The sequence below is a fragment of the Oryzias latipes genome, chromosome 16 (assembly GCF_053564925.1).
Source record: "Oryzias latipes strain Hd-rR chromosome 16, Olatipes_Hd-rR_3.1".
Lineage (NCBI taxonomy): Eukaryota > Metazoa > Chordata > Actinopteri > Beloniformes > Adrianichthyidae > Oryzias > Oryzias latipes.
The window spans coordinates 19034329-19061350 of record NC_136252.1 but is presented as its reverse complement, the minus strand read 5'-3'; the positions used below and the strand labels follow the sequence as shown (position 1 = coordinate 19061350).

The 27022-nt window shown below is 38.7% G+C and overlaps 1 protein-coding gene across 3 annotated transcripts; it reads right to left on the bottom strand.

Annotated features, from left to right (window-relative positions):
• Nucleotides 1–42: 42 nt before the first annotated feature.
• On the bottom strand, nucleotides 43–18732 carry ankrd28b (ankyrin repeat domain 28b). 3 transcript variants are annotated; one of them, XM_078933297.1, is made up of 28 exons: nucleotides 18617–18732; nucleotides 10827–10910; nucleotides 10287–10365; nucleotides 9807–9877; nucleotides 9505–9705; nucleotides 8424–8511; nucleotides 8047–8189; nucleotides 7737–7949; nucleotides 6743–6821; nucleotides 6544–6658; nucleotides 6262–6344; nucleotides 6098–6161; nucleotides 5940–6008; nucleotides 5705–5845; nucleotides 5523–5634; nucleotides 5412–5438; nucleotides 5254–5328; nucleotides 4774–4975; nucleotides 4589–4676; nucleotides 4385–4502; nucleotides 3720–3939; nucleotides 3425–3512; nucleotides 3246–3329; nucleotides 2345–2490; nucleotides 2151–2233; nucleotides 1941–2023; nucleotides 1740–1831; nucleotides 43–1518 (listed from the first exon to the last, which is right to left on the bottom strand). In XM_078933297.1, exons 6-28 carry the CDS (start codon nucleotides 8509–8511, stop codon nucleotides 1235–1237), a joined length of 2697 nt encoding a protein of 898 aa, XP_078789423.1. In that variant the 5' UTR covers nucleotides 9505–9705; nucleotides 9807–9877; nucleotides 10287–10365; nucleotides 10827–10910; nucleotides 18617–18732; the 3' UTR covers nucleotides 43–1234. The 3 variants fall into 3 exon arrangements, with proteins under 3 accessions (XP_078789423.1, XP_023819964.1, XP_078789422.1); XM_023964196.2 differs by lacking the exon at nucleotides 18617–18732 and adding an exon at nucleotides 13176–13439; XM_078933296.1 differs by lacking the exon at nucleotides 18617–18732 and adding an exon at nucleotides 12742–12766.
• Nucleotides 18733–27022: the final 8290 nt, after the last annotated feature.

Genomic DNA, 27022 nt, shown 5'->3' with positions numbered 1-27022 from the left:
CTGTCAAAACAAACTGCAACACAGCAATCACACGGACACACGTTCATTATTAAATAACTCATTTATTATTCATAAAATATACAGCAATCTCCGTACTGAAAGAATTCATTGGAATTTTGAATTCACAGTCATAATTTCTATATACATGCTAGTTTCATTCTTCAAGGAAAACCAAGGAACAGAAAATTCCTCTTTATTCTACTGAAGCTAGCAAATGTACATATTTCCAGTTTAAAATGATGTAATAGACAACTGAAAGTGATGTGATTGAATGTTTTTAAGTTAAAGCAAGCAGAACTAAAATAAGAACCAGGAAAAAAAACACTCAATAGAAAAATCAAATGCTGCCCTGTCATTGGTTTACAGTGTTTCCTCTTCTGAAAACTGAGCAAAGATGCCTCAGAACTGAATCAGTGCATTGATACTTTTCTAAAGCGCACTTTCACTGTAATTAAACAGCTGCCTCTACAAACCCATGTTTTCTCAGTAACTAATGAAGGCACGAAATGAACAGATGAGGAACCAAAAGTACAAATAAATTATTCTTTAAAGGCTAGATCAACAAACAACGGCAGGATTGATCAACTTGATATTAACCGGGTGCATATTTTTCAAATGTTTGGAAATGTAGGAAATCACATTTTGAGAGAACAGAGTTTAAGATGTTAAAATTGGCATTTTAAAATTTTTATGTTGAAAAAAATAATAATAAATGACCCCTCCCCCCCCAAACTTGAAGCTCAAAAGAGTGTTCAGATGAATTGGGAGATTAAATTTGGACCCCACCCCCCTGCCCTTATTCTCAGTAACAGATAAACCCAAAAATATTCTCCGTCTTGAATCGTTATGATGTTAAAAATGGGTTAAAACGCATCCGAGTCTTTTGGTCCCTGTCTTGGTGGAGTGCAAACACACCTCTTCAGGATGTTATTGCCATAAAACAGCTGCTATCTGCCCAAACGGTCATTTTCACGCTAAAAAAAAGTCAGTGTTGGTAAAGCAATGAGTACTTCAGTTCAGCATCTGCTGAAGGACATCTCTAGTGCTGGCTGAGGTCAGGGTCAGTGTGAGCCAGCCTGCTGCACCTCCTTCTCCGTCGCTTACTCTCTGGTGTGTGCAGGGAGGCTTTTAAGGCTCCTGCGGAGGCTTCCATCTTTTTTCCTCACTTCCCAAGCTTCCATCGGGTGATTTTAAGACACAGCGTGTGTTGATGTGTTTCGCTTCCCTCCGTGCTTTAATAAGTCTCGGAATCAGAGTCGTTGAGCTCCTCCTCTTTGTAGAAACCGTCGTGATGGCTCATGTTGTTGAAGCTGCAGTAGGAACCATGCTCACCTCCCAGCATGGGCAGGCTGTCGAAAGTGACACTCTTGGAGGGGCTGGTGGTGTAGTGGTTAATGGCACTGAAAGGGAGGGTGGGTGCCGAGGTGCAGGGGGACACAGGCATCATGGTGGCCAGAATCAGGGCGAGGCAGTCTGCCACGTCTTTGTTGGGGGCACAAGCCAAGGCAGGCGTGTAACCTGAGAACAAAAATAAATAAACAAAAATAAATAAATAAATAAATAAATAAATAAATATATATATATATATATATATATATATATATATATATATATATATATATATATAAGAAAAACTAGATAATAATTATAGTTTCTGCTAAAAACAGCCTGAGAGCTGACTACTTTCAGTTTTTTCCCCCCAATTGTACTGCAAAAGACAGAAAAGGTGAAGTGTTTACCATTCTCATCAACTGCAAGGACACTGGCTCCCTTTGCCAGCAGCTCTTGCACCACCACAGTCAATCCATTTCTTGCAGCCACGTGAAGAGGCCTTTAAGAAAGAAAGAAATCCTGGGTCTGCTGACACTGCTAAGCTCTCCTCGTGACTTTTCACACTACAAACATCCTACATTGCATAAATAATTATGTGAATTACATACGTTTGTAAGGCGGCATTTGTAGCATTTATGAGATTTCTGTCAGAAATCTTCTCCAATATCAACAAGGCACTGGTTTCATGACCCTGCAGAAAACAAGGATTGATTTAAAACAAAAATCCTCATTAAGTAACTTCTATAACCAGGAAGGACACTCGTTTTTTTTATCAGCTTTACAGTGACAGAACAGAGCCACCATATGGGAGGACATACCTTACTGCATGCCAGATGAAGTGCAGTGTTCTTCACAGCATCCTGAATAGTAAGATCTGCTTTTGCACTGCTCACCAGCAACTCTGAGAATCAGTGGGAGTGGATGAAGATATGAAAAGTTAGTAACCATAGTTAATAATGTTGCTCTTCCAATGATAGTCCATTTTTGGGGGAAGGTGCAGAGGCATTCCTACCGACAGCATTGGTCTGACCATTCTCGGCAGCCATCATGAGAGGGCTCTTCCCAGCAGCATCAACAGTATTGACCTGGGCATTGTGGCTCAGAAGCAGCTGGAGACACTCCACGTGATCAGTGAAGGCTGCAGCATGCAAAGGGGTCCTGCACAAAAAAAGTAGGGGTGTTAGAAAAAACTCGATTGGCGATGAACGTTACTAGTTTACTTCCGCGTGTGAGAAAGCGTGACTACAACGATGCAGTACAGACTGTGATGTAAAAACACATGAAAGTGCTCTCCTTCACCCTGTCATGCTGCCTCATCATCACACTTTTTTGTTTCTGTAAAGAATTGGTGTTTCCCCCCCCCCTTTATTTTTGAGGCACCATTCAGGCTCCTGAACCCTTTAAAAGTACTGGAGAAGCTACATTAAGCAATGTTGAAAATAAACAGCACTTCATTTCTTCAATCATACTTTTAGAACCTTACTGGTTAAGGCACATTCTTTCCATTTTTTTTTCTTATACTAAAAAACATTTAGCTGTGGAAATCAGACAATATTGACTGTTCCCTTTCTATATCTTAAGTTACCAAAATAAAAGCACTACAAATTTGCCTGGGTAAAAGCAGCTTATATATGAGATACAGTTGCAGTGCTTAACATTGTGATCATTAAATAAACAGAATTTTACAATTTTATTACAATAGAAGACGTATTGAAATACAGGTAGTAGTTTCTAGGTTATTATTGTAAAAAAATAAAATAAAATAAAAAAGACAGAAAATGTGTTCCGGTACAATACCGGGAAACATATCGTATCGCCAGACTCACACCTCTACAAAAAAAGGTTAACAAAAGGCAAAGTTTTTCACATCAAATGTGAAAAAAAGACAACTTTAAGGTTAAAGTTGCTCCTACCTGTTTTTGCCGTCTTTGGCATTGACAATGGTTGGGCCCAAAGTGTCTATGAGCATTTCAGCAGCACCTTCATTGTCACGGATTCTAAGGAAAGCAAAAAAAGAGATATCCAACAGTAAATCTATTCCAGACTCAACTCTGACAGTTTGAATAAACCAAAAGACAGCTCGGGCTCTTACACAGCACAGTGCAGAGGACTGAAAGGATTGCCTTCAGCTTTGTGAAAAACTTCCTGCTCCAGCAAAACCTCCACACACGTATCATGACCTGAAGAAAGAAAAGCAGGACTAAAATCTAATAACAAATTAATAAATGATTAAAAAAAAAAAGTAGTATCTGATGTACTTTGATTTGAGGTTCATACAAAAACAAATGCTTATTTTATATCCAAATTTCCATTAGTATGCTAACAAATATATTTTCTCCAAATCAGACTTCCAACATTTCTGGAACATGAACCCATCTGGTATTTACCATTGTAGCAGGCCCAGTGCAACGGGGTGTACCCATGGCTATCCGTCAACACGGGGAGCGTTTCCACAGACTGGGCGGCATGTAAAAGGCCTCCAAGGACGCCAATGTGTCCACATGCCGCTGCCAGGTGGACCGGCGTACGGCCTCTGCAGTCTCGCACCAGGAAGCTGGCGTTGTGCTGAAGCAAGGCCTCCATACATTCTTCGTGACCAGTCACCGCCTGGAAAAACAAGCCAGATCTTATTCACTGTCCCATCATGAGAAATGATTGATTTCTTTTGCTTTTTCTTTATTAAATCAGACTTAATTTAACATCTCCAGCTGACAGACTGAGCAGAAACACATGCATCTTGTAAGAATGGGGGAAATTTCCTGGTGTGTTTTATAATTTTATTAAGGGATGTGCCTCTTCTGAATTGTAGGGAAAAAAAGTAAAAGCTGTTCGGCTGAATGATCGGATTCAAATCTTTGATTTTCTTTCAACATAGATTTTTTTTGTAGATGCTGAATAGAGCTAAGAAAAGGCAACTGCACACACCATTATAGCTTCTGTAAGCAATTATCTTTATACAGTTTCAATTAAACAATTTTTGTTTTAGCGTAAATATTTGAGTGGCAAAATAACACAAAGATCCACCAAAGTCCACACAAAAAAAACTCTTCACCCCTCGATGCAAGGCTGTCCGGCCCCACTTGTCTTTGGCTTCAACGCTGGCTCCTTTGTTGAGAAGAGAATACACACAGTCTGTGTGCCCACTCAGGACCGCCAGCATCAGAGGGGTTCTGAGTGATGACAGTCAAGTTAGCGTTTATGTCGACACCTCAATAGGATGAGGAAAGAAAAACAAAACAAGATGTAATTCGCTTACTGTCCGTTCCCGTCTTGAATGTCAACTGCACTTTGAAGATCAGCGTTGCCAATCAGCAAACGCAAACATTCTGAATGACCGTTGGTGGCTGCAGCAAAGGAGCAGACCATTTGCATTACGCATGTTTTTTAGTCTGAGGTTACACAAACCAGGAAGCTTTGTTTTTTCTTTTTTGCAGTTTTTACCTGCAGCATGTATTGGGGTTCGCTTCAAGGTGAAATCCTTGACCAAGATGGAGGCCCCCTGGTTGATCAGGACATCCACACACTCTACATGGCCCTTGAAGGCTGCCAGGTCTAGTGGTGTGCGCCCTTGGCTGTTTCTAACATCTAAATCCAGCAGGGACTGAACCAAAACCTCCATTGCCTGATGGTGTCCATGGTATGCCTGAAAGACAAGCAAATAAAAAAAGTTTGTTAAAAAAATAAGACGGCTTTTGGAACAAAAAAAAAACAAAACATTTTTACATATTTAATTAGCCTTTAAGTATTCTAGGATTAATAAGTGAAAATTGTTAACAAAACCCTGGAAAATAAATAAGTTAGATGTGTAGAATTTAGAATTGATGCAGTATCTGTGGAGGCTAACCAGTTCTGGGAGTACTGAACAGAATTAGTACAAAAATCTTTTAGAGAGCTATGAAATCAGGTTTAGACATTACTCACAGCCAGGTGTAAGGGGCTGACGGGTGCTCTGACATCAGAATCATTCAGGATGTCTGTTCCTGAGGTTTCCATTAACTAAACACCAGAGAGACACATGTTAAAATGACATTCTTAAGTAAAGTGCTCTTCTTTCAGATGGAAAATATGAATAGGTTTACCACATCTAAGGGGGTTTCACTTGCAATCTGGAGAAAAAAAACAAAGGAAATGAATAAAATGGAATTAAAGTTCATTAAAACTGGATAACAGGGGGGGAAAGCATTTCTCACCAGCTCCAGACAAAGACGATGTCCGTATGCCGAAGCGTAGTGCACAGCATTGTAACCCTGATTGTCCCGAATTCCTGGATTTGCATCATTTCTCAGTAAATATTCCAGGCACCTGCAGACAAAGGATTCAACATGGAAGTATTGAGGCTTGAGCAGTGTGCCTAAAAACAGGTGTTACTCACTTTCCATCTGTGTCTGAGGCGGCGGCATAGTGGAGGGGAGTGCAGCCCCGTTCGTCCAGGTCGTTGACGCTGGCCCCAGAACCCACCAGAGCAAACAGGCACTGGTAATTACAGTTGGCAGCAGCGTAGTGCAGAGGCGTCCTGAATTGGGAGAAAATAAAACAAGAGAAAAACAAGGTGGGTTTCCAGCTCAGGTTTGACTCCTGCTCCAAATCAGATTTCAAATGCCACAAACCTGCCAAAGCTGTCCTTCCTGTTGAAGTCTGCCCCAGTGTTGAGAAGAAGATTCAGGCATTCCAGGTTTCTAAAAGCAGCAATACACAGTTGGACATTATGCTAAAAAAGCTCTACATTCTTCCAGATTAAAGCATCTTTAATCTGTTGCGTGCTCACCCTCCAGCAGCTGCAGCGTGTAAACAGGTCCTACCAAAATCATCAGGAGTATCGATATCGAAGCCTGCACAGAATAAAGAAATATAAAGAAAATTTGTGAATACATTTACAATTTTACATTTAAACTGTGTCTGTTTTAAGAGGGGCTACCATAAAAAAATCACCTGAAGACAAGAGCTTTCGGCAGCAATCAGAAAAACCACTGAGAGCGGCCAAGTGCAGCGGGAACATCCCATGAATCCCCCTCCTGAAAATCACAATTCCATTAATATACCTTGTTACAAAAGCCCAAAGGTCACAATTTGAAATAGAATAGTGCAGCGATCCTACTGAAAACCTCATCCCAACACTATGCCTTTACATGACTAAAGCCTTTAAAAGAGCAGCTCTTCTTCAACGCACAATTCCAAAAACTTGCAAAAAGCCCGCAGAAAAGGCAAACCCACTTTGCTGTGTCAGCTCTGTTAGTGATGAGAGTGTTAATTAGGAGCTCGTGTCCGTATCGAGCTGCGATGTGTAGAGGTGTATTCCCGTTCTTATCTTCACAGTCGATCTCAGCGCCTTTGGAGGGAAGAAAAGCATGAACGTTTTAGTTCTACTCTACAGCAGGATGGCAGATTTTCAAACTGGATTTGGGGAGTTTACCATTCTCAATGATGGCTTGAGATCTGGAAAATCTGCCGTGGATTGCAGTCATGTGAAGAGGTGTCTTACCATCTTTACTCTGTGGATTGAAGAAAAAAGGATGGTTACATAAGGATCACTCTCTTTGAAAACATTTAAGTACTGTGTGTACATGGAATTATAGGACTTTTACGTGATTATCAGAGGACAACACTAGAAGAGTGTTTAAATCTGACAGCTTTACTATGACTAAAAACAAATCTGGAATCAGCCACTCTGTTAGCTTGTTTTAAATCACTATTTAAACTGTGCAACAAGTGCTTGAATTTAACAAAAACAAGCTAAGAGAGTGTCAAACTTGAAACAAGCCTTTTCTCCGTTTTTGTCTACAAAACAGCGCTTGTGACGAGTCCGTACCACTTCACTCAAATAAAAACAAACCTAATCAACCTTTTTTAGGTAACTAACTCAAAAGATGTAAAATTTTTTCCCAATTGAGTACACACAGATTTGTACGGGAGCCATCACATCACCTGAAATAACATGCATTTGGGGAGGGGATATCACGACCTCTTAAAAACAAAGGTCAAATTTGGGAAATGAAGCAGTTTAGACTTTTATGAGATTTTCTGCTTTATACATGATGTGCATTTCACCAAATTTCCTCTGAAACTCACAAAAGACTAGAGCGCATTTGGCTCAAGCTCTTTTCAATGTGGTTTGAGATGGAACTGGATCCTCATTGTGTCTAGAGATTCTTCATACTTTGAGTTTGAACAGAATGTGAGCAGGACATCGACATATGCAAACGCTAGGCGTCACTGTTTAAACCATGAAAGATGGCGCAAATACAAGTCTTCAAGCCACTAACTGACATGGAAACAAGCAAACCCAAACCAGGCGTTTGAACAACACATCCTGAATACTAGGAAACAGTCTGCAATTTAGGACACAGGTATGTCACCAAAATTGTCAATTAATTACTGAATACTAAGTATATGATGAGGATTCTCACCTTGATATTGACATCAGCCCCGTTGCACACCAGAAGCTCCAGACAGAGGGCGCCATGGCGTGACGCAGCAGTGAAGTGGAGAGGTGCAAACCCCTTTTCATTCACCTGATTGACGTGAGCTCCACACTCGATGAGCTCATTGACAACCACATCCTGTCCGTTGTAGCAGGCCACATGGAGGGGTGTGTTTCCATAGGCGTTGGGTTCATTGATCTAAACAACCAGACAACCAGGCAAAAAACATGTTTCATCCAGAAACAGCAAAAATAAAAAAAAGGACTTTCGGGTTCTGTTAGAGGCTTAAACTTACATCCACTCCTAAGTCCAGGAGGAATTTGACAACACTAATCATTCCACTTGAGGCTGCTGCGTGCAGGGGAGTGTAGGATTTCTTATCTTTGCAGGTCACCTCAGCGCCATGAGATGCCAACAGTTTCACCACTTCTATGTGCCCTGCAGAAGTCCAGAGGACATGGTTGTGTTGCCGAACATACAAAAGCTTTTTGCGCCTCGGCTCACAACACATTGTGAGAACTCACTTTAACACCTTGAAAAATAGGGAGAACTCTTTGCTCCCTAATAAAAACTCACTTTAACACTTAAAGCTAAGCAGATGGAAAAGCATTTAAATAAAAAACGTAAAAAAAAAACAGTCCTGAAAAGGAAATCAGTCTTTTTTTTTTTTACCCATGTAAGCTGCCCAGTGGATTGCACGCCGATCCTTTTTGTCAAAAGCGTTGATGTTTGATCCCCTGGAGAGCAAGAGCCGCACCATCTGAGAGCAGCAAAGGACCAATATCAACACTCAGAATGACTTTCACAGCAACCAGAAAATCCAATACATCTGCTTGCAGCTTTACCATATATCCAACCATCAATAAATACATTTAACTGACCATTTTTCTGACCACAGAAATATTTGATTTGATGCATTTAGATTATCCAATAAAGACTTATTTCTAAAAAATAAACACAAAACTAGGATGAAAGACGATCTGCTGATCAACAATATAAACTGTGCTTTGTGCACTTGATGCACACAAGTATGTCAAGACGTGACAACGTTCAACATGACTGATTTGCAAGTAAAAGTATGATTACCAAGAGTCATTTGCATTCGTGTGTGCATAAAGTGTTCTTGTCTGTGCACATTTTGGGCACATTTGCATCCAAAGTCAGTCTGCAGCCACAGCTGTTGATATGAAATCTAGCCTATCTTGGATTTTGTTTGGATTTACACTACCGGATCTCGCCAACTTCCACAGCACATAAATATAGTATATTTCACATGAGTGAATTGCAGCGCAGCATATTCTCAACAAATGCAGTGTATGAGAATGTGTTTTATAATGTTGTACTCAAAATCTAAATCAAAATCTAAACGTTTACTGCAGGCTGGGGACACTCTCACACAAAAAACCTTCGCAACTTCATACAATGACTATTGTGTTAAAGCGTTTATGATTTGAGCAGAAGCACTTCCTCTTAGCAAGAAGACAAGTTCAGGAAGTTATGTAAACAGCTAAGGATGCTTATTTTCAATCTAGGTCCAACAGTTAGCACTTAACTGTCTATGGAACTTGCTTTTAGAAAGGATAGAGCATCTAACAGCACTTAAACTAAGAGGTTGGATCATTAACTCAAAGTAAAAGTTGATTTTTTTCTCTTTGCCCTTTCTATGAATTAAAGCAAATCTACAAGAACTAAAATATTTCTAAAAAAAACAGCTTATTTAGATCTGAACGACATTCTTATTTTAATGCTTTACCTCTAGGTGACCGCTGAAGGCTGCGTGGTGAAGCGCAGTCCGGCCTGCTCGATCAGATACATTCACATTGCTAAGTAAAGGGACGAGGGCTTCAGCACAGCGGACAGCTTTGTTAGCTGCTGCGATGTGAAGGGGTGTCTGCCAGTTCTTGTCTCTGGCATTCACATCTGCTGAGTGTTTCAGCAACACCTGCACAGCCTCCTGCAAGACAAAGCACCATGAATCACTTCTGCGTTACCTGGAAAGGACTAAAGGGTGTGCATTTAGCAGGGTGAGAGAGAACCAGAAAAACATCCTCTAACCTCACTGCAGGAGGCCACAGCCCGATGCAGGGGAGTCAGCCACTTGTTATCTTTGGCATTAACTCTTGCACCTTCAAGTTAAACAAGACTGAGAGTAAGGCAGTGTTATCTGATCTGGTTTACCAAATAAAAAACAGGTTATAGTTTCCTCTTGAGCTGCTTTAGAGAAGTTATGAGTGGGCTGTCAAGAGGGAATTCCCTCCACTGAAAGCTTTCATTCCCTCTGGCAGTCTATGCATTCCATCCTAACATTTGAAAAAGTTACCATTCCAGCTGTAGACATGGACCAGACATAATATAACCACTGTGTCAAAGCATCCCAAAAACGATGGTGATGCCAACTCAGGAGCATTTCAGCATTCCAAGAAATTCAATGATTTAAGTATTTGTATTCATGATAGAAAAAATGAACACATTTGTCTTTTAACCACTGCTAAACATACATTTCTTGCTTGATAGGTTGACTTTTAATTAACAAACCTGAAAGAATCAGCAACTCTATAATTTCTGCATCTCCAAGATAAGCAGCAGCATGAAGTGGCGTTCGCTTCTCATTGTCCTAAAAAAAACAAAAAACAAACAAACTAGAAGTAGAAAGTCACAGCTGTGACTAAAATTAAACTCAACAGTGTCCTGGTTTTCTCTATTCGGTCAACAAAACCTCTTTATTTTTAGTTCAATTATTGCAGTGGACAGAGAGTATTTTATTAAAGGCTAATAATTACAATTCAAAGGACTGAAAGGGCTAAAAACACAAGGAGTCCAGAAAAACACAAACAAATAACAGCCAGGCAAATATTAGACAAATAATCCCACAACAACAATAATGCTGCAGAATGCAATAAAGGAGAGACAGAGCATGAAGTATTATAAAAAACACATCATGAACAGATGTGTGTAGAAGTACTGACTACAGTACTGCATTAAGTCTTTCAAGGAAGATTACACGTTAGAGGATGATTAAACGTGGAAGAGCAGTATGAGGAAAGAGATGCAGAGATTAATGACTGTTGGAATTACCTGTGCATTCACATCCTCTTTTTTGAATATGAGTGAGCGGACTTCATCTGGGTCGACATTGAAAATAGCTTTCAGCAAGGGGGGCTGAAAAAGAAGAAATCTATGTTCAAATTAACAACAAAAACAAGAAGCTACTTTGTAAAAGGCAATAGAATCTTCTCAGAATGGTAACACTGCATTCGGAATGCAATGCAAGACCTGATTCAGACATTCGAGTCGTCAAAACTAAGAAACTTCCGGATCTATAAAGTCAAACAGAACAACACACACAAACAAACGCCTCGTGATTCTTTTGCTCCTCAAGAGATCCCCTTTTTTTTCTTTTTTAAAAGAACGCAGACACAAAAAAAAACGTTCGTAGCATTAGTAACATGAAAAGTACAGTGCCTCAGGAAAAAATAAAAAAACTAAGAACAAAAAACCAAAACAACCAACTAACAGTCAAGTATTTTGAAGGTAGGATGATGACCATTTTGTTGCTTTTGTGACCTCATTTTATTCATTAGGGGTTCTAACTCATGACAATGATCCATTATTATTATTAACACCAAAATGATGCTCTAAAACCCAACAGTCTGTGCAAATAACAATACTTTTGCAAAGACGAGAGCCCAGAATTCCTCCACAGTGCTTCAGCAATTAAGTTAACAGGAACTCTTCCTAGAGTTGTGGCAGCCAAGAGTGACTGAACCAGTTATTAGGTTTCAGAGTCATTTATTTATTTTTTTCCAAACAGGAAAAAAACTAAATACAATCTAAAAATAAGCATTGTATTCTAAAAACTGAATTTTGTGTAAACTTTTGTTTTTCAAGTCTAATATTTATATTTGTTAATAATAAGAAACATATAAAAAAATCAGGATGTACGTAAACACTTATTAAAAACACAGCATAATGCTTCTCTGTGGCACTTAAAACTGAAATGAAAGACCTTTATACACATTTTTGACTCAAAAATTGAAGCTACTGTTTTTTGAAACCACCCAACAATCAAATATGGCTCATTATTAACAATACTTTGCAAAATAAGTTTAAGACATGTGTGACTTTTTTTTAAACTATACTGAATTTAAAGTATGTGTAAGACAAAACACTAAAACTCAACTCACTCTAAAAGGAACAAATAGCTTTGTCACATTTTCAAAGAGCACAGTCCTACTATTTAGGGCATATAATGGTCATGAAGCTCTGTAGGGCACCACAAAGTGTTAAAACTGCTCACAAATCCGAGAACACAACAAGTGCACAATTGTGCTCTGTTCACTGATGACTTCTTTATCCTTACAATAAAGCCAACAAGAAGAGACAGATCTGCATGTTTCTGTTTTTTGCTCTCCAGAGCTGCATGAGTGGTGCGGGAGATGGTCTATGTTTCTGTGTGGCTGCTTGACTGAGCACCTCTTCTCCACATACAAGTTAATACCATCACCATGGAGACAGCCCTTTGGCAACTGCACCACTCAGGAGCCCAGGCACACGATCATTCAACCACGCAGACAATAAAAAACACACATGCGCACATGCGGTTTGGAATAGACACAAAAAGTTGTTTTCCATTATCAACAATTATTTATAGGATAATATATTTATATCACGCAGAACACCAATTAAGTTCTTCAAAATAGTATTCATAAACGACATTTTTAGACTACAAAACCTCAAGGGCTCAGTACCTCCATCATCACCTTACCGTTTCACCTGCTCACTTTACACAACAATTCTGCCAGTTTACATTACTTTCCTGGTTTTTCAACACAAGAGCAAAGTTAGTAGTAAACGGGGCGTATGAAATTCTCGTGTAAAATCATCAAAAATGATGCTGGTTCATCCTACGAAAAGGCTCACACACAAGCTAAGCTTGTTTCGCTAGCATGTAAACACACATCCCAACTTTACGTTGTCACGGCAAACTCACAAACATCCACAGATCACTTTGCTGCTTTTGGCAGACAACTCGTCTCACGGAAAGGAAGCAGCAGTTCACTGTTTAAAAGCGAAATGGTGCCCTAACAGGCCAGTTTCATATAGGCTCAGTCTATCTGCTGGTGATAAACAGCAATCATTCAGTAGCAATCTTGTACTATACATGATCTGTTGGTGTCGCGATTCATTTAGTAAATGTGATGCCAATGAATGACACATCCGAATGAATTAACCCAACTCGGGCTTTACAAATTCTCCGATTACTAAATGTTAGTTCGGGATTAGAGCAAAGCGTTTAAAAGATCCCAGTTCAGGGACTAGACTCAGATTACATTCCATTAGCGAATGCAGAAATTGGGTGAGCTAAGCTAACCAGCAACGTTAGCTTAAACTTGTGTCAGCATTTGAAACAAAGATCTCTCTTACCTGGTCTCGAATTTTGAGAACCACCATATTTTGGGATTTTAACGGTCCTCGAACAGATTCATAAAGGAATATTTTTGCCCTTTCCCCCAATACTAGGTTAGTAGCTGTTCACTGGTCAAGGAGGCCTAGACGAGTCTCGCGTAGCACTTTTGCTAGCTTCCTATGTCTATGGCATGAAAGCAGGGAGGCAGCGGAACTCCATTACATTGGCGCCACCATATTTCACGTCTCTGAAAGCTCCACTTCGATAGGTTGAACTGGCTAAACGTATGAGTAAGACAGTCTGTGATTGGCTGTTGCTAGATTCACTGTGTCGAATTTCTTAATTCTAAGGCTTCATTAAATTATTTATTATTTCACATCTTGAGGATTAATTTCATCAGGGGCCAATTCTGATTAAAAAGTTTTTTATTTTCATTTTTTATTTAAAAATGTTTTGTTTGTCATTCTCGAGCGGCTACAGCTCCCCCACCTGTGCGTGCAGGGAATAGGAACAACGCTAAAGTCCGCAACAGCAGTCGCTTTACTAGCTCTTTTTCAATGGCGAATATTAACAATAAAAACATATGTTTGAAACAGCACACTATTGTTATTATTATTATTATTATTTCACTGCTTACCAGGAGGACCTGTTTTGGCCTTTTCCAGTTTCAGTTTCAGGAAATGCATTCTTGTCATTTCAAAGAACCAAATCAACTTTAAATTTCAAACTTCTTGATGACTGGCAAGATTAATGCCTGCTTGTTTTGTACTTTTGCTGATTTTGTTGGATTATTAATCTGTATTTTAGTGGTAGCAGCACCTTAACTGGGGTTTGGAGGTTGAACTTAGATGCTGTGGAAAAGAGGGATGTCTGGTTAGTTGTGGTAGTCAAAGAAAAGATTTGTCAAGATGGGTTGCTTTAAGATAAATTATGTCTGACCTGGTGAGGTAAATCATCCTTTTACCTCTTTTCTATTCAATTCTCTCAGCTCTTTTAATTGAAATTGGCATTACCAACAAGCCTAAACTGGCTGAGGAGTTTGTCCTGACTCCTCCTTTGGGCATTCCCCCAAAGTTGTGTGAAAGCGCAACCTGATACCAATAAGTCACAAAGTAATCTGAAGAGGCTGCTTAGCTTCTAATTGTTTGGTTGTCCTTTATTAGTTTACTTATTTTTACCTTTTCATTCTCATATATTCTGCAATTCTGTATTCTGTCCATGGTCAGCCACTTGGATTTTGTTTAATTTTATTCTGACTTCTTAGCCAAACTTCCTGTTAAAGTTTTTAGACCAGAACTAAAAATGTTCATTTTGCGTCACTAACATGTGTATTTAGTCTTTTAAATATGTGCAGAGCCAACAGTTGTTTGTCTTTTTGTTTTAGGCTAGGTGAAGTCATTAGAACCTGCTTTCTTTAGATGGCTTTTTTTTTAAGTAGACAGCCTATATTTTTCCATTTCTATGAACTACAGTGACTGAATCTGAGTGTTGGTCCTTCAAATGTAATTGCTTTTAATTTACTAAAAAAACACAAATAATCACTTCTATACTGGGATAGACCGGTGACCTGTACACAGTGTAGTTTGACTTCTCCCTCAGGTACCTGGACTAGGCATCAGAGACCCTGTGCAGGAAAAGGTGGTACTAATAATAAATAAATTAATTGATGAATCACATCTTCCCTCATCTGAATGTCTAAAACATTAGTGGCCTTGTGTTAGAGTGTCCGCCCTGTGACTAGAGGGTCGTGAGTTCATATCCAGGCCGAGTCATACCAAAGACTCCAAAAAAAATGGTACCCAATGCCTCCCTGCTTGACACTCAGCATTAAGGGGGTTAAACCACCAAATGGTCCTCTGAGCGCAGATGTGTCTGCAGCTCAGCGCTCCTCCAGGGGATGGGCCAAATGCAGAGAACAAATTGCACACACCTAGGTGTATGACAGATAACGGGACTTTAATATTTTATTTCTGCAAGTGATGGAAATTAACTTACAAGGAGCACAGTTGTTTACACATAGCTTTTGCAGTTAGGCTAAGGTTTTCCTAAATAATCAAGGACATCAAATTTTACAACTATATGAGAACAAATGACTTGTTTTACGATTTCTGAGACACAATGTAAAAAATTTCAATAAGAACAGTCTGTTTTCTATGTTTCTTTATATGGTTGTGTCCAATTAAATTAAAAAGGTACACACTACTTTAAGCGAATTCCTAAAGACTAATCTTGTGCTAAGAATATAGTTGCCAGGTGTGAAGTTATGCATGGGAGCAAACATACATGAAGGGTCACGTCTCAAATAACTTCATGTTTTTCTGTGCCCTGTCTTTCAATGGGTCAGGATGAGGCAAAGGACACAGGTGAACAGTTGGGACTGGATAAAAGTTTGTCACCCACTCAGTTCAGCTGCTGTGGGACAGAGGCAAGACAGAAAGCTTTGTTACTCACTACTTTTGCTGGATGGCCGATGCAGAGCTACATGTTGACTTTGGTCATGTCACGCACAGCCTACTAGTGTCTTAAAACAATTGGAATAAGTCTTAAATTATAAAAAAAAGATGGCATGGATTGCGTATATTTGTCTTTTTTGATAATTAAAACCAAATTTGACATATTCCACACATGCAAACTGAGCATCATTATCAGTAATACATGAAAACCAATGTTTTTTTGTCTTCTGAAAGGCAAACATTTGTCTCTAAATAGGTCTAAAAATAAACCAAGTTTACTGTAACAAGTGAATAACAGCTGTGGTAGATTTAGATATAAAGTTTTCTTACTGTATTGTCAGCAAAGATTTAAAATATGGATTCAGGACAGTTAGAAGCTTCAAAACTGATATTTGTGTTATTCATTAATGCTGGGGGCCAAATGCAAAAACAACATTTATTTGTCCTAAGATAGAAATAGAGGTACAACTTTGCTTAATCATTTGCAATTCACTGACTGTGGAACTATTTGTCAGCCAGTCCCCACTTGTTAAATTGTGAATAATAACAGTAAAGTTTTATAGTAGCCAGTACGGCCAATAGATGGCAATGTTTCCTTTTAAATTGCCCAATGTCTGGGTGGTGCTATTTTTATCTGATACATCATTGCAAACTGCAGCTTTAAAGCATCGTTTGGAATTTTGGGTTATGCAACAGCCAGCGAATAATAGCAACCTAATCCTTACACGCATCTTTAATTCCCGGTATAACACTTTCTCTCCACGCATTATTTAAAAGGATATCTAATAACTTTTACAAAAGGATTATCACAAACAATTTTAACCAGTCATACAAGATTCAAAAGGATTTTTCACATGCATGTTACTCAGATTAGATCATGCATATAGAACAACTACCTAATAGACTGAGAGTTACCAGCAGGTAATAATAAAAAAAAAGTATATAAAGACACAGTGAGCTGTGGCTGCATGAATATTTTATGTGGAGCTTGTTTTTGCGGCCACAGGTGGTTATTTCTGTCCTTTCGCATGAAGCCACCTCAAGTCGATCGGAACTGTTTCATTTTTACCAAGCAGCCACTTTCCTTAGCTGCAGCCTCCAAACTACTTCTTTTCTATTAATTGCCTGGCCTCATCATCACTGGTTTTGCTGTCATTAGTTCCAATTTGTGGGGTCCTGTAATGAAAGATGCTATTTATAAATAGCCCATGCCTGTGAACGTTTATGATCTCATCAAAGGCTGCTCAAGTGTTATTGTGCTAGTTAAAAAACACTCGTCAATTAAGCATGCGTCACTTGTTTTTCACAATTTAGGAATACTAATGACTTTTAATGGTATGAACTTTGAAATGCACTACATGGAAAAAGAGATAAGCCAATTTTCAGCTTTTGCTTATGATAAAAAGCTCAGGCTCATTTTAACAGCAGATATATTTAAGCTGGAAAGACAAAATAACAGCAAAAAGGTCAATTTTTTGTGATTTCTAAGTGAAATAAGTGTCAGCAGTTGTATAAAAAAATTACAACTTGCTGGCAAAAGCTTTCTTGGCAGCCATACAGTTTAGATGTTTATTGTAGTAGGGCAACAGGTTTGCTCCTGTCCTACTTTTTACTGCAGATCCTTTACAAGAGGCTGAGGTTTGACAATTTCAGCCTCCTCTGCAGATTTTCTACAAGATCAAAGTCTACATCAGAATTTCTTTTTTCAGGGGAACTGGACTCTAATTGTTGATAGATATTTGGGTGCTTTTCTGAGTATTTATCACTAATAAAATAATATGATGACATGAAATGGATGATGAACATTCACAGAGACTGGTTGTGTCTTTTCAGGACCTAAATAGACTTTGTTGCGTTTGGTCATCACGCTGGAAAACCAGTCAGTTTTCAGTGCCCTGGCTGATATTTGAAAAAAGGTGACTTGACACGGCCACGTCCAACTCCTATTTAATGCACTGAAGATGTGTTACCTTGGCAAAAAAACAAAGCAAAAAACCCCCACAAAAAACAATGTTTCCACCTCCATGTTGGACAGTGGAGGTGGTGTTCTGCATTGCTCATTGTTCTTATCAGGTCACCAGCATCAACCTCCCATCAGAACAACTCAGAGGTTTGTTGAGGATTTTCAAATGGGTCTGCAAAAAAGATTTTTTGAGTGTGTGTGTGTGTGGGGGGGCTACAGGATTTCTGCCTTCTGAGTGTTGAACAGATTATTTATTTATTTATTTTCATTGGGGAGAGTTCCTGCTGCAATTCCTCACCCTTCTGGTAATCAAAGCTGTAAGGTCAGATCTTGCACAGACTTTCATAGTGAGGAATTCAGCCCACAGACTGCAGATTTTCTCAACAATCAGCGTTGCAATAATTATATTTAACATAATTAGCAAAGTTGTGTTGTACACATTAATGCATAAAAATTAAAGACCTACTTAGAAGAAAATTGTGTTTTTTTAACAAGTTCATGTGGGTTTTTTTCTGATGGAGGACGAATTTAAAGAAAATTAAGCTCAGTGTTGTCTTTCAGAGTATTTCTTGCTCAGTGCCAACGGTCGCGCCCATAACTCTGTGCCAAATTTCTAGCTAACTTATGCCGCTCTGCAGAAACTATGTCATAGTTAATGACACAGTTTTAAAAAAAAAATCTTGACTAAAAATGACAAACGCTTTTACAATAAATCAAAATATGATTGGAGTGGAACTTTAAACAGGTTGCAATAAGCCCCTCTGTATCCTTCAAACATTTGTTGACAAGGTTCAAAACAGAAATGGTTTAGTCTAGAATTTAACCATGTTTTGTGAGGCTTTGTGCATCTGGAGTGGAGGCACTAACATCTGTTACTCAGCTTGGGTTTCTTCCACTTTTAATCAGTAAATGTGTAAATAAAGCAATTTTTACTTTAGGAACTCATAAGCATTATTTAAATCATGCAGGAAAAAAAATCATCTGTAGCACATCAGCGGACTGATGATTTTAATTTTACCAGATCATAGTCAATTTATTATACCTGCCAACCCCAACTGCAAGTCTCTGTATTCCTGTCAGGCCTGCAATCTTGTCCCAGAAACCCTTGGGGAGCTCTTTGGTCTCGAACACTGCAGACAGTTTGGAGTCAGATTGATTGATTGTCTCCCCAGACAGGTGTCTTTGATATAGGCAACAAGCTGAGATGAGTGTCTTAGTTCATTACTGGTATAAAAGACAGCTAGGAGCCAGAAAGGCTGCTGATTGACAAGTAATCTATACATATTTCACTTGTTCAAATAAACGTATAACTTGGATAAAATAAATACAATTATCTTGTGTGTTAAGGTATGTTTGTTTTGCAGGAGATTCTGTCACATTCTTAAACATTTGTGGCACAGGTACTGCAGTAGAAGTGACTCATGTGATGACTTTAGTGAGCAGATGTCACATGGTGACAGCATTTCAATCTCCAGAAAAAGCAAGAACCAAAGGCCCTCCAGTTTTCACATGACATTTTCGCTTAGTGACACAAGAAAAACACTGCTCATACTTGACATGAAGCCTTTCACAGCCAGTCTAAATGACCCTTCAGCCATCTTTCCATTTTCAGAATATTTATGATATTTTTATAATAGACTTGTTCTTGGCAGGTTAATGCTCACAGATGTCTACACTGCTCAGATGGCTTGAGGGGGCAGGTACCATCTGAGCAGTGTCAGGGAGAGAAAGTCATTTTAACAACACCTTACACTTAGCCTAACACATCAATTCATAGTACCAAAGAATGTGTTAATGAGACAAAATGTTTTCGATGAAACACATTTTGGCAAGCCTCTGAATTATTCACTGGACCTGATAAATTAACATGCTCATATATTAAATTGGCAAGATGCGTTCACAGGAGCAGCATGTTGCTTGATGTCCCTGCTGTGTAATCCACATTAAGCATAATTATTGGATATTATTTTTATTGTGCTAGAGTTGACACCAAGCAAAATGTAATAATATTTTTCACACTGCAAAAGAATCTGTCAGCTCCTTGAAAATATCTGTTGCTAAAATGAAGGGGTTCTGTCTTTATTTATCTGTGCGTTCGTTGATCTGTCCAGTTTGTCATCATCTTCTATGATAGGATGGGTTGAAGACTCTATCCTGATAAGGGTCTAGTGAGGAAGCTGAGAGACTACAAGTTCCTTTTTTTTTAAATAAAAAACAAAACAAAAACTGAAGTAAGTGCAGAGAAAAAGTTTTATCCATGGTCTACAGGAAGCCATAAAACATGCAGCAGAAACAAAAAAGCAGTAAACTGATGTGATTTTTAGGTTTTTGGATGGCAGAAGGACTGACATGAAATTGTGATTGAGCTCCAGCTGGGCAAAGAAGAGTGCAAGAAAATATCACTTGCAAGGCTGTGTGAGTGGGTGTGTAGGTGGGCTTATGTGTGCCTGTTCAAAAATCCAGTACATGGCTAAAGGCCATTTTTATTGAACAGTTATTTCTTTGAAAAGGAAATGTGACCGTTTGAAAAATAGAAACCTGGTTGTACATTTGAGATTTTAGCATTTTGTTTATATTGTGATAACCTCAGATGCAGGAACAATTGTGATGTTTCTGTCCTGGTTGTGAAACAGTGGACCACTTCTATACCCTCTTTAGGGTGCTGGAGGGTTCATGGGAGTTCACTCTTCCAGTCCATATGTGTTTGGTGGATTTGCAGGCGTTTGACCGCGTCCTCCATGGTGTCCTGTGGAGGACGCTCTGGGAGAAGGGCGTCCGGGGAGCCATACTGATGGTCTGTATGACTGGAGCAGGAGCTGGGTCCGCAAAGCCGGCAGTAAGTCGGATCTGTTTCTGCTGCATGTTGGACTCCGGCAGGGCTTTATCACGGGTTCTGTTCATAAGCTTTATGGACAGAAATTCTATGCATAGTCAGGGGTCGGAGGGGATCTGGTTTAGGGACCACAGGATTTCCTCTCTGTTCTTTGCATATGACGCTGTCCTGTTGGCTTCATCAAGCCAAGACCTCTAGCATGCAGTGGGGCATGCCAGAAAAAAGCAGCTGAAAAAGCTTCCTCCGTAGGGTGGCTGGGCGCTCCCTTAGAGTCACCTGGAGAGAGCTATTAGTGGAGACGCTCCCCCAAATCGAAAGGAGGCAGTCGAGGTGGCTCAAGCATCTAGTCTTTCTGTGGAGGTTTTTTAAGACACAGTCTCTCCAGCGTGTCCTGGAACTCCTTGGGGTCCCCCCAGGAGAGCTGCAGGAAATGGATATTCAAAGGGAAGTCTTGGCATCTTTGCTTTGACTAATGCCCCCATGACCCAGTCCTAGAAGAGCAGAAGAAGACGGATGGATGGATGGTTGTAATAAATCAATAAAAACAGTTTTTACTCAGTTATGCATTGTCTCTATAATAAATATCATAATGCAAATACACAGTTAACAATGCCAAAATTAGAAAGAACAGTTGATAAAGGCTCAGCAACAAGTTCACTTCTCATCAGTGTGCAGCAGACATAGTTTAATCCAGTTCAAAATCCTTCACAGACTGCACTAGTCCAGGAAAAAATTTATCAAGATTGTTTCCAGGAGTGGACCCTTCATGTGAATGTTGTGGACATGTTCCTGCCTCACTGTCCCACACATTTTAGGACTGGAAGAAAATCATTCTCTATTGGAAAAAAAATATTTGAAATTTTGTCTCTGATTTTTAAGGTTAAGCTTCCATTGGACCAAAGTGTGGGACTATTTGGAGTGCCAACAGCCGGTATATGTTTACATCGTAAACAAAAAAATGTCTTACGTTAGACGTCTATTGACTAGACGTATAATCTTAAATGATTGGAAAAGCAAATTTCCCCCACCCAACACATCTTCATTTGGTAAGAAACATAATGCAACGTTTAAATTTAGAAAAGATTAAACTTTCATTGAAACAGCAAGAAAACCTTTTCATGAAACATGGCAACCATTTATTGATTATTTCAACTGTATATAAACTCAAGTCAACTTCTTTTTAATTATTTAATTGTAAAATCTGCAGGGTATTGTTTTTTGTTTTGTTTTGTTGTTTTGTATTGCTTGTTAAGAAAAAAAAATGATAAAGCCAAAATTGCTAATTATTTTTGTGTGAAATTTACTGGATAGTGTCTACTGGACAGGGCTATTTCTAATGTTATTAACAGATTCCGTTTAGATGCCCAAAGGTTAAAACTAAGCTAACTATTCTGACATGTATGAATAAAAAAAAAACATATACATACATTTCAAACAAAATTCTAAAAAAATACCTGGTGTTGTCTGAAACTGTAGTGATTTTAAGTTGAAGCTATGGATGTATGCCTTAACATTGATGCTAAATGAATGTGCATAGAGTAACAGCTTTACATATCATTTAATTTTTTGGGGGAAACATTTTAAATCAATTTGTGTCATGTGGTGACCATAAATCAAGTCATTTCTAATAGTGTGTGAAAGGCTGGACTCCATAATAAGAGATTGGCTGTCAGGCTGTCCACTTCAGTCATAATGCCAAATGAATAACAATTATCTGGACTCACTTGCGTTTCCAATTTTTAGACAGACGTAATTCAGGAAAAAGCTCACCAAGAAGTGAGATTTCTTTTTTTTCAGACAAATGTCTCTCCTGACGTGTTTCTGAGCCTCACTTTGGCCATGCTTGTTTACACAAAGAGGCAATTTTTCATGTGGTCCTTGATCTATTATTGGCTAAGGCTGTAGCTGTTTTCTGTTCCATAACAAGATGAATCCCCTACATGGCATTAGGTTTCCAGGCAACAGTGTGCACTCCACTCTTGGTTATAATTTTCTTTGTACAGTTATGATGTTTAATAGTAAGTGACTACATGGCAGGCTTCCAAATTTAACCGCTGTTAGCAGAGCCTGTAGAGCTTGATGTATGTCAGGAGGCGTAGAGGCTACAAAGCTATATTTGGCTGCTGTGTTCTCTTCAAAGAGATGAATTCTAGGTCTGGGCTTGACATTTCTCTTAGACTGGAAAATATAGGTTTGGGTCAGTGAGTTTTTGTCAGAGGAGGGGTGTTGTTGATGACCTGAGGTGCTGGTCTGCTGTTCTGCTGGGGCTCATTGTTTTATCATAGCACTTCATTTGACTATATATTTTTTTAAAGATTGCAATAATTCTACTAATGTTATCCTGGAACAAACAATTTTTTTCCACCACAAAACTAAATTATTCACACACTACAGCAGTAACAACCACAGATTTTTCTTATGTTAGTTTTACCCTAAGTTAGACATCAGTATAAATATTGCACAAAGCACCAAGATTCTGTTTTTGGTTTGTCTTTTTCTGTTGGATGTGCTTTGAGTTTATACAGTCATGTGGTGAGTGGTCATAGGCTTCAACTCATTCCGATGTGAAATGTCTTGTTCACACCTTTTCATTTTTTTTTTTTTTTACTTTGCTACTCTTAGCTGTTACTTGAGAATAGGATTGAGTGTTGTCTTTTTGAGTAAATAAAACTGTTTTTATTTAATGCAGCTGAAAATACAACTCAGTGCCTTAACACGGTGATCCATCCTACGCTCTAAATTGTATCCCTTACTCGTGTGTGGCAAAACAAAACATCAAACTCTCACATAAGGTGAAAAATGAACCAGGTCATGAGCTGTTGGGGAAAATTTTGATAGGTTGTGTATATTTGTCTCATTCTATAGATAGTAAGAGGATGGTTGTAGCCAGGGGGTGGGGAGAATTTGGCTCTTGTTGCAGCTGAGACACACAGCACTTTGAGCTCAGCTCTATGTTCTCACTGTTGTTCATCTAACCTCACCGTAGAACTCTGGGCTCCCTGGGGTCTCTGCTTCCATTTCTTTTCACTTCCTGTCCAAATGGCACTGAGCAGATGAATCATTTATTTATTTCTGAGACTCTCATGTGAAAAATTGAGATTTTTTAAAAAGTCTGCCTTAAGTATCTGAAATAACTTTATAAGACTTTTAAAAACGTTTTTCAGTGCAATAGTCTGTTCCATGTGCATTTATTTTATTTTTATTTTATATAATTTTGATGGTATTTGCAATTATACTGCCTCAATTTAAAATTTCCCTCATCTAGTTTTAGTATTGCCAATGGGTTTGTTTCTCTGCCATGAGTCCATCCAGTGTGGGGCCATGGTAGCAGAAACACACTAACCCCCAATTTGACACCGCCGATTAGTTGTATGTCCTTGCTGTCTCATCTTCCTCAGAGGCCCAAACTATGCAGCCATGTGTCATGCTAAATTCTTTGTTGTAGTCTTTCATCTTTTCTCTTTTCTCAGCCCATCTTTTGAGTTACGGAACTCCAGGAGGTCATGGTCACAGCCTCTTCCCGTGTGGCGTGAAATGTGCAGAACAAACGGATCCTAGAAATTACACAGAGATTGGACACAGTGGCTGTATATCTAAAAAATAACCCACATTAAAGTTTCAATGGCCAGATGGGTGTTAAAGGGTGACGAGCCCATCTGGTTTCATGACAAAAGATTTTTAGAGTAAGCAGTCCTAAAATGTTTCACCATATTTTTATTTGTTTGGTTAAAGTGGCATCATTTTGGAAAAGGTTTTTCCACTAGGACATGGACAATTGCTATTACTTTCACCAATTTGAAAAAAGAAATTCAACCATGATTTGTTTACAAATCTGAGATGAAGTTATTTTCAAATTCTCAGTCTTGACTCAATAGAATGGCAGTTGACCAAATGAGAACTGAAAATGTGTGTGTGTGTGTCTGTGTGTACGGGGGTGGCAAAATACACAATAGACACAAAACATTGGATATTGATACACAAATTTAAGAACAGCATGTGGAGACAGCGCAGAGTTGATCATGAACTCAAAAACACATGGAAATTTCGAAGTAGCCTGTAGCAGAACAGCAAAATTATTAAATATATGTGCCTGATGGATGGAGTGATATACTCCTTAAAAATAGCATTTTGAACAGCATATAACATCTTAACTGGTTTGACTAAAACCAGTCCTCGCAATTCAAGACTATTTGGAATTGTGTTTTAAAGATAAGAAATTAAGAAAAGTTCTGGTCCAAGATCTTTGCTGGACTCACTCCAACTAAGCAGGTATCTGGAGAGTTACTCAACCATATCATGTATTTTTATGTCATTATAAAGTTATCGACACATAAATCTTGGTTGGTTATGTTTTTTTTTCTTTTTCTTTCAGTCAGTCTGTTATGCTTTATAATGGTGTGAATTCCTGCACATTGTTCTACAAGGAGAATCATCATAGCATCTTTGGAGTTCTCGCACAAAGCTTCAAGGTCCCCACACAGTTGTAACAGTTTTCGTTCTTGTGATGATACTTCACGCACTCTGTGAAATAGTGCTTGTTAAGCCCTGGATTTAAAAAACATATAAACTAATAATCGTGTGACAATAATAGTAAATATGTACATTCCATTTTGCTTTGTCACTAAGTTTAATACATGGATGATAGCCTTTCTGTCTAAGATTGTACATTTTGTCAACAACTGTGTATCTAATTTCTGTTTGCTTGAACTTTTTCCTCTGTTGTCTGATTTCTATTACTGAAAAATTTGAAAGTCAATGCCGTTTTTGCTGCTTCTTTCCCCCATTTCTCTAAAATTTTCTGACAAATTTGTGTATTTCTATTTCTATACAACAAAGTTTGTTACTTTTGGTTTTCTGTTTTTGCGCCACCTGTAGGATGCGCTGTTGCTGAAGGATGCAGAGGCTTTTAGCCTGCATGAAGAATGCACTGTCCCACAACAGCAAACTTTCCTGCCACAGTTACATGCTACTTAGTTACATTACTAACTTTCAGTGACTTAAAAAATTAGCAAATATTATAATTAATTAATGTCAAATTATTGTCAGCACAAACATTTTAAATTACACAAACTGCAGAATAATATGACAGTGAGCTGTCAGGTGACCAGACAAAGAAAGAGTGAACGGTGGAAATTTATCAACTTTTATTAGACACTAATGGACAGATGACAACAAATTATAGTATAAATGAGCATTTACACAGGAATAAAGGACTGGAAAATACTCTATAAATTGTGATGCGTTCAGAGTAACTGAAACTGTCTATGCTTTAAGCAGAGCTGGAGATCAGTGTGATGCTGCGGAAAATACAGAAAGTCAAGGTCACCTCAGCAAAGAGTTTAAAAATACATCTCGATGCATATGGAGCAGTCCAGACACTGACTGCGTAGCAGAGGTGAGTGTTGCACTGTGGGAGATTTACCCGGTATGCATTAACACTCTCTTCATAATCAGAGGAAGAGCTTTTTCAGATGTATTGTTGTGTCAGAGACCTTTGAGGCACCACAGGAGAGGACTGTTACCGCTCTGTGTTCAACCAAAGGAGTGATGGCGTAGGTGGAAGTGCCTCGGACAATAAGCGTCAGCCCACCCTTCCCATAGTAAACTTGATTTCCTGTTGCAATTCTTTAGGTAGGCCATTGAAATGCATGAATGAATGTATGTTAGTGTCTTTTGATGTCATTGAGAAATTCAGCTGGTTATATGATCCCCATAGTTTTATATAAAATGGCAGCAAGGAAAATGTTAAGGTTTTACCCTAAATTTGTCCAATTAAAGTTTAGATAGTTTACTAAAAATGATATAATTTAATAAAATTTCAAAATAGTAGCTCCCAGACAGGACTATGATTATTTGCTCGTAAATGAGCTTGACGAGCAGGATGGTTAGTGAGGATGCCTCCGAACAGTCAACCTTTGTTTTTTTCTTCATCCCTCAGGGATTTTCTAAGGTCAGTTAGGCTTGGCTGAATTCCATCAAAGTCACATGTGTCTGCCCAGGCCTTGTGTTTGTATGATACAGACGCTTCATTGCATTTCCTCAGGCTTTTCCAGAGATGTAGGTCTAAGAGCATCTGCTTGTTGTTGTTCTGGGTTGGCTGAGGGCTCCCTAAAAATGCCAGCTGACGTTAAAGATGATCTTTCAAAGACTGGGATCAATGCAGAGCCTTTTGGTGTTGAAAGACTCAGAGCATTTGTGATTTGTGCTGCTTTAAGAGAACAAGGACAAAGTGATACATGACGAGGGCTTGTCAGGAGTGAAAACTGAGTGGGACGGGTACAACAGCAACAGGGTCAATTTGACCCAAACAGTGGATCAATGGTTTTCAGCAGAGATGATAACATTGATCAGTAAAAATACTAAGAGCTGTCCTCTGTTTCCAGTGTCCCTTTGTGCTACACATTTATTTTTAAAAAGTCTATAGCAACAGATGAAGGCATGCCATCAAGGACCTATTCAAAGTTAGAAAGTAAACTGACCTCAAGGTCAGTACATAATAAGTTGATGCTTTGAAATTGTGCCTTAACCTTTTAGAGCTCATTTATCATTCAGCCTGTGTCTCATATCTAAGAGTTGTGTTTGTTGTTACCTTCCAGGATTTATGTTAATTCTTTT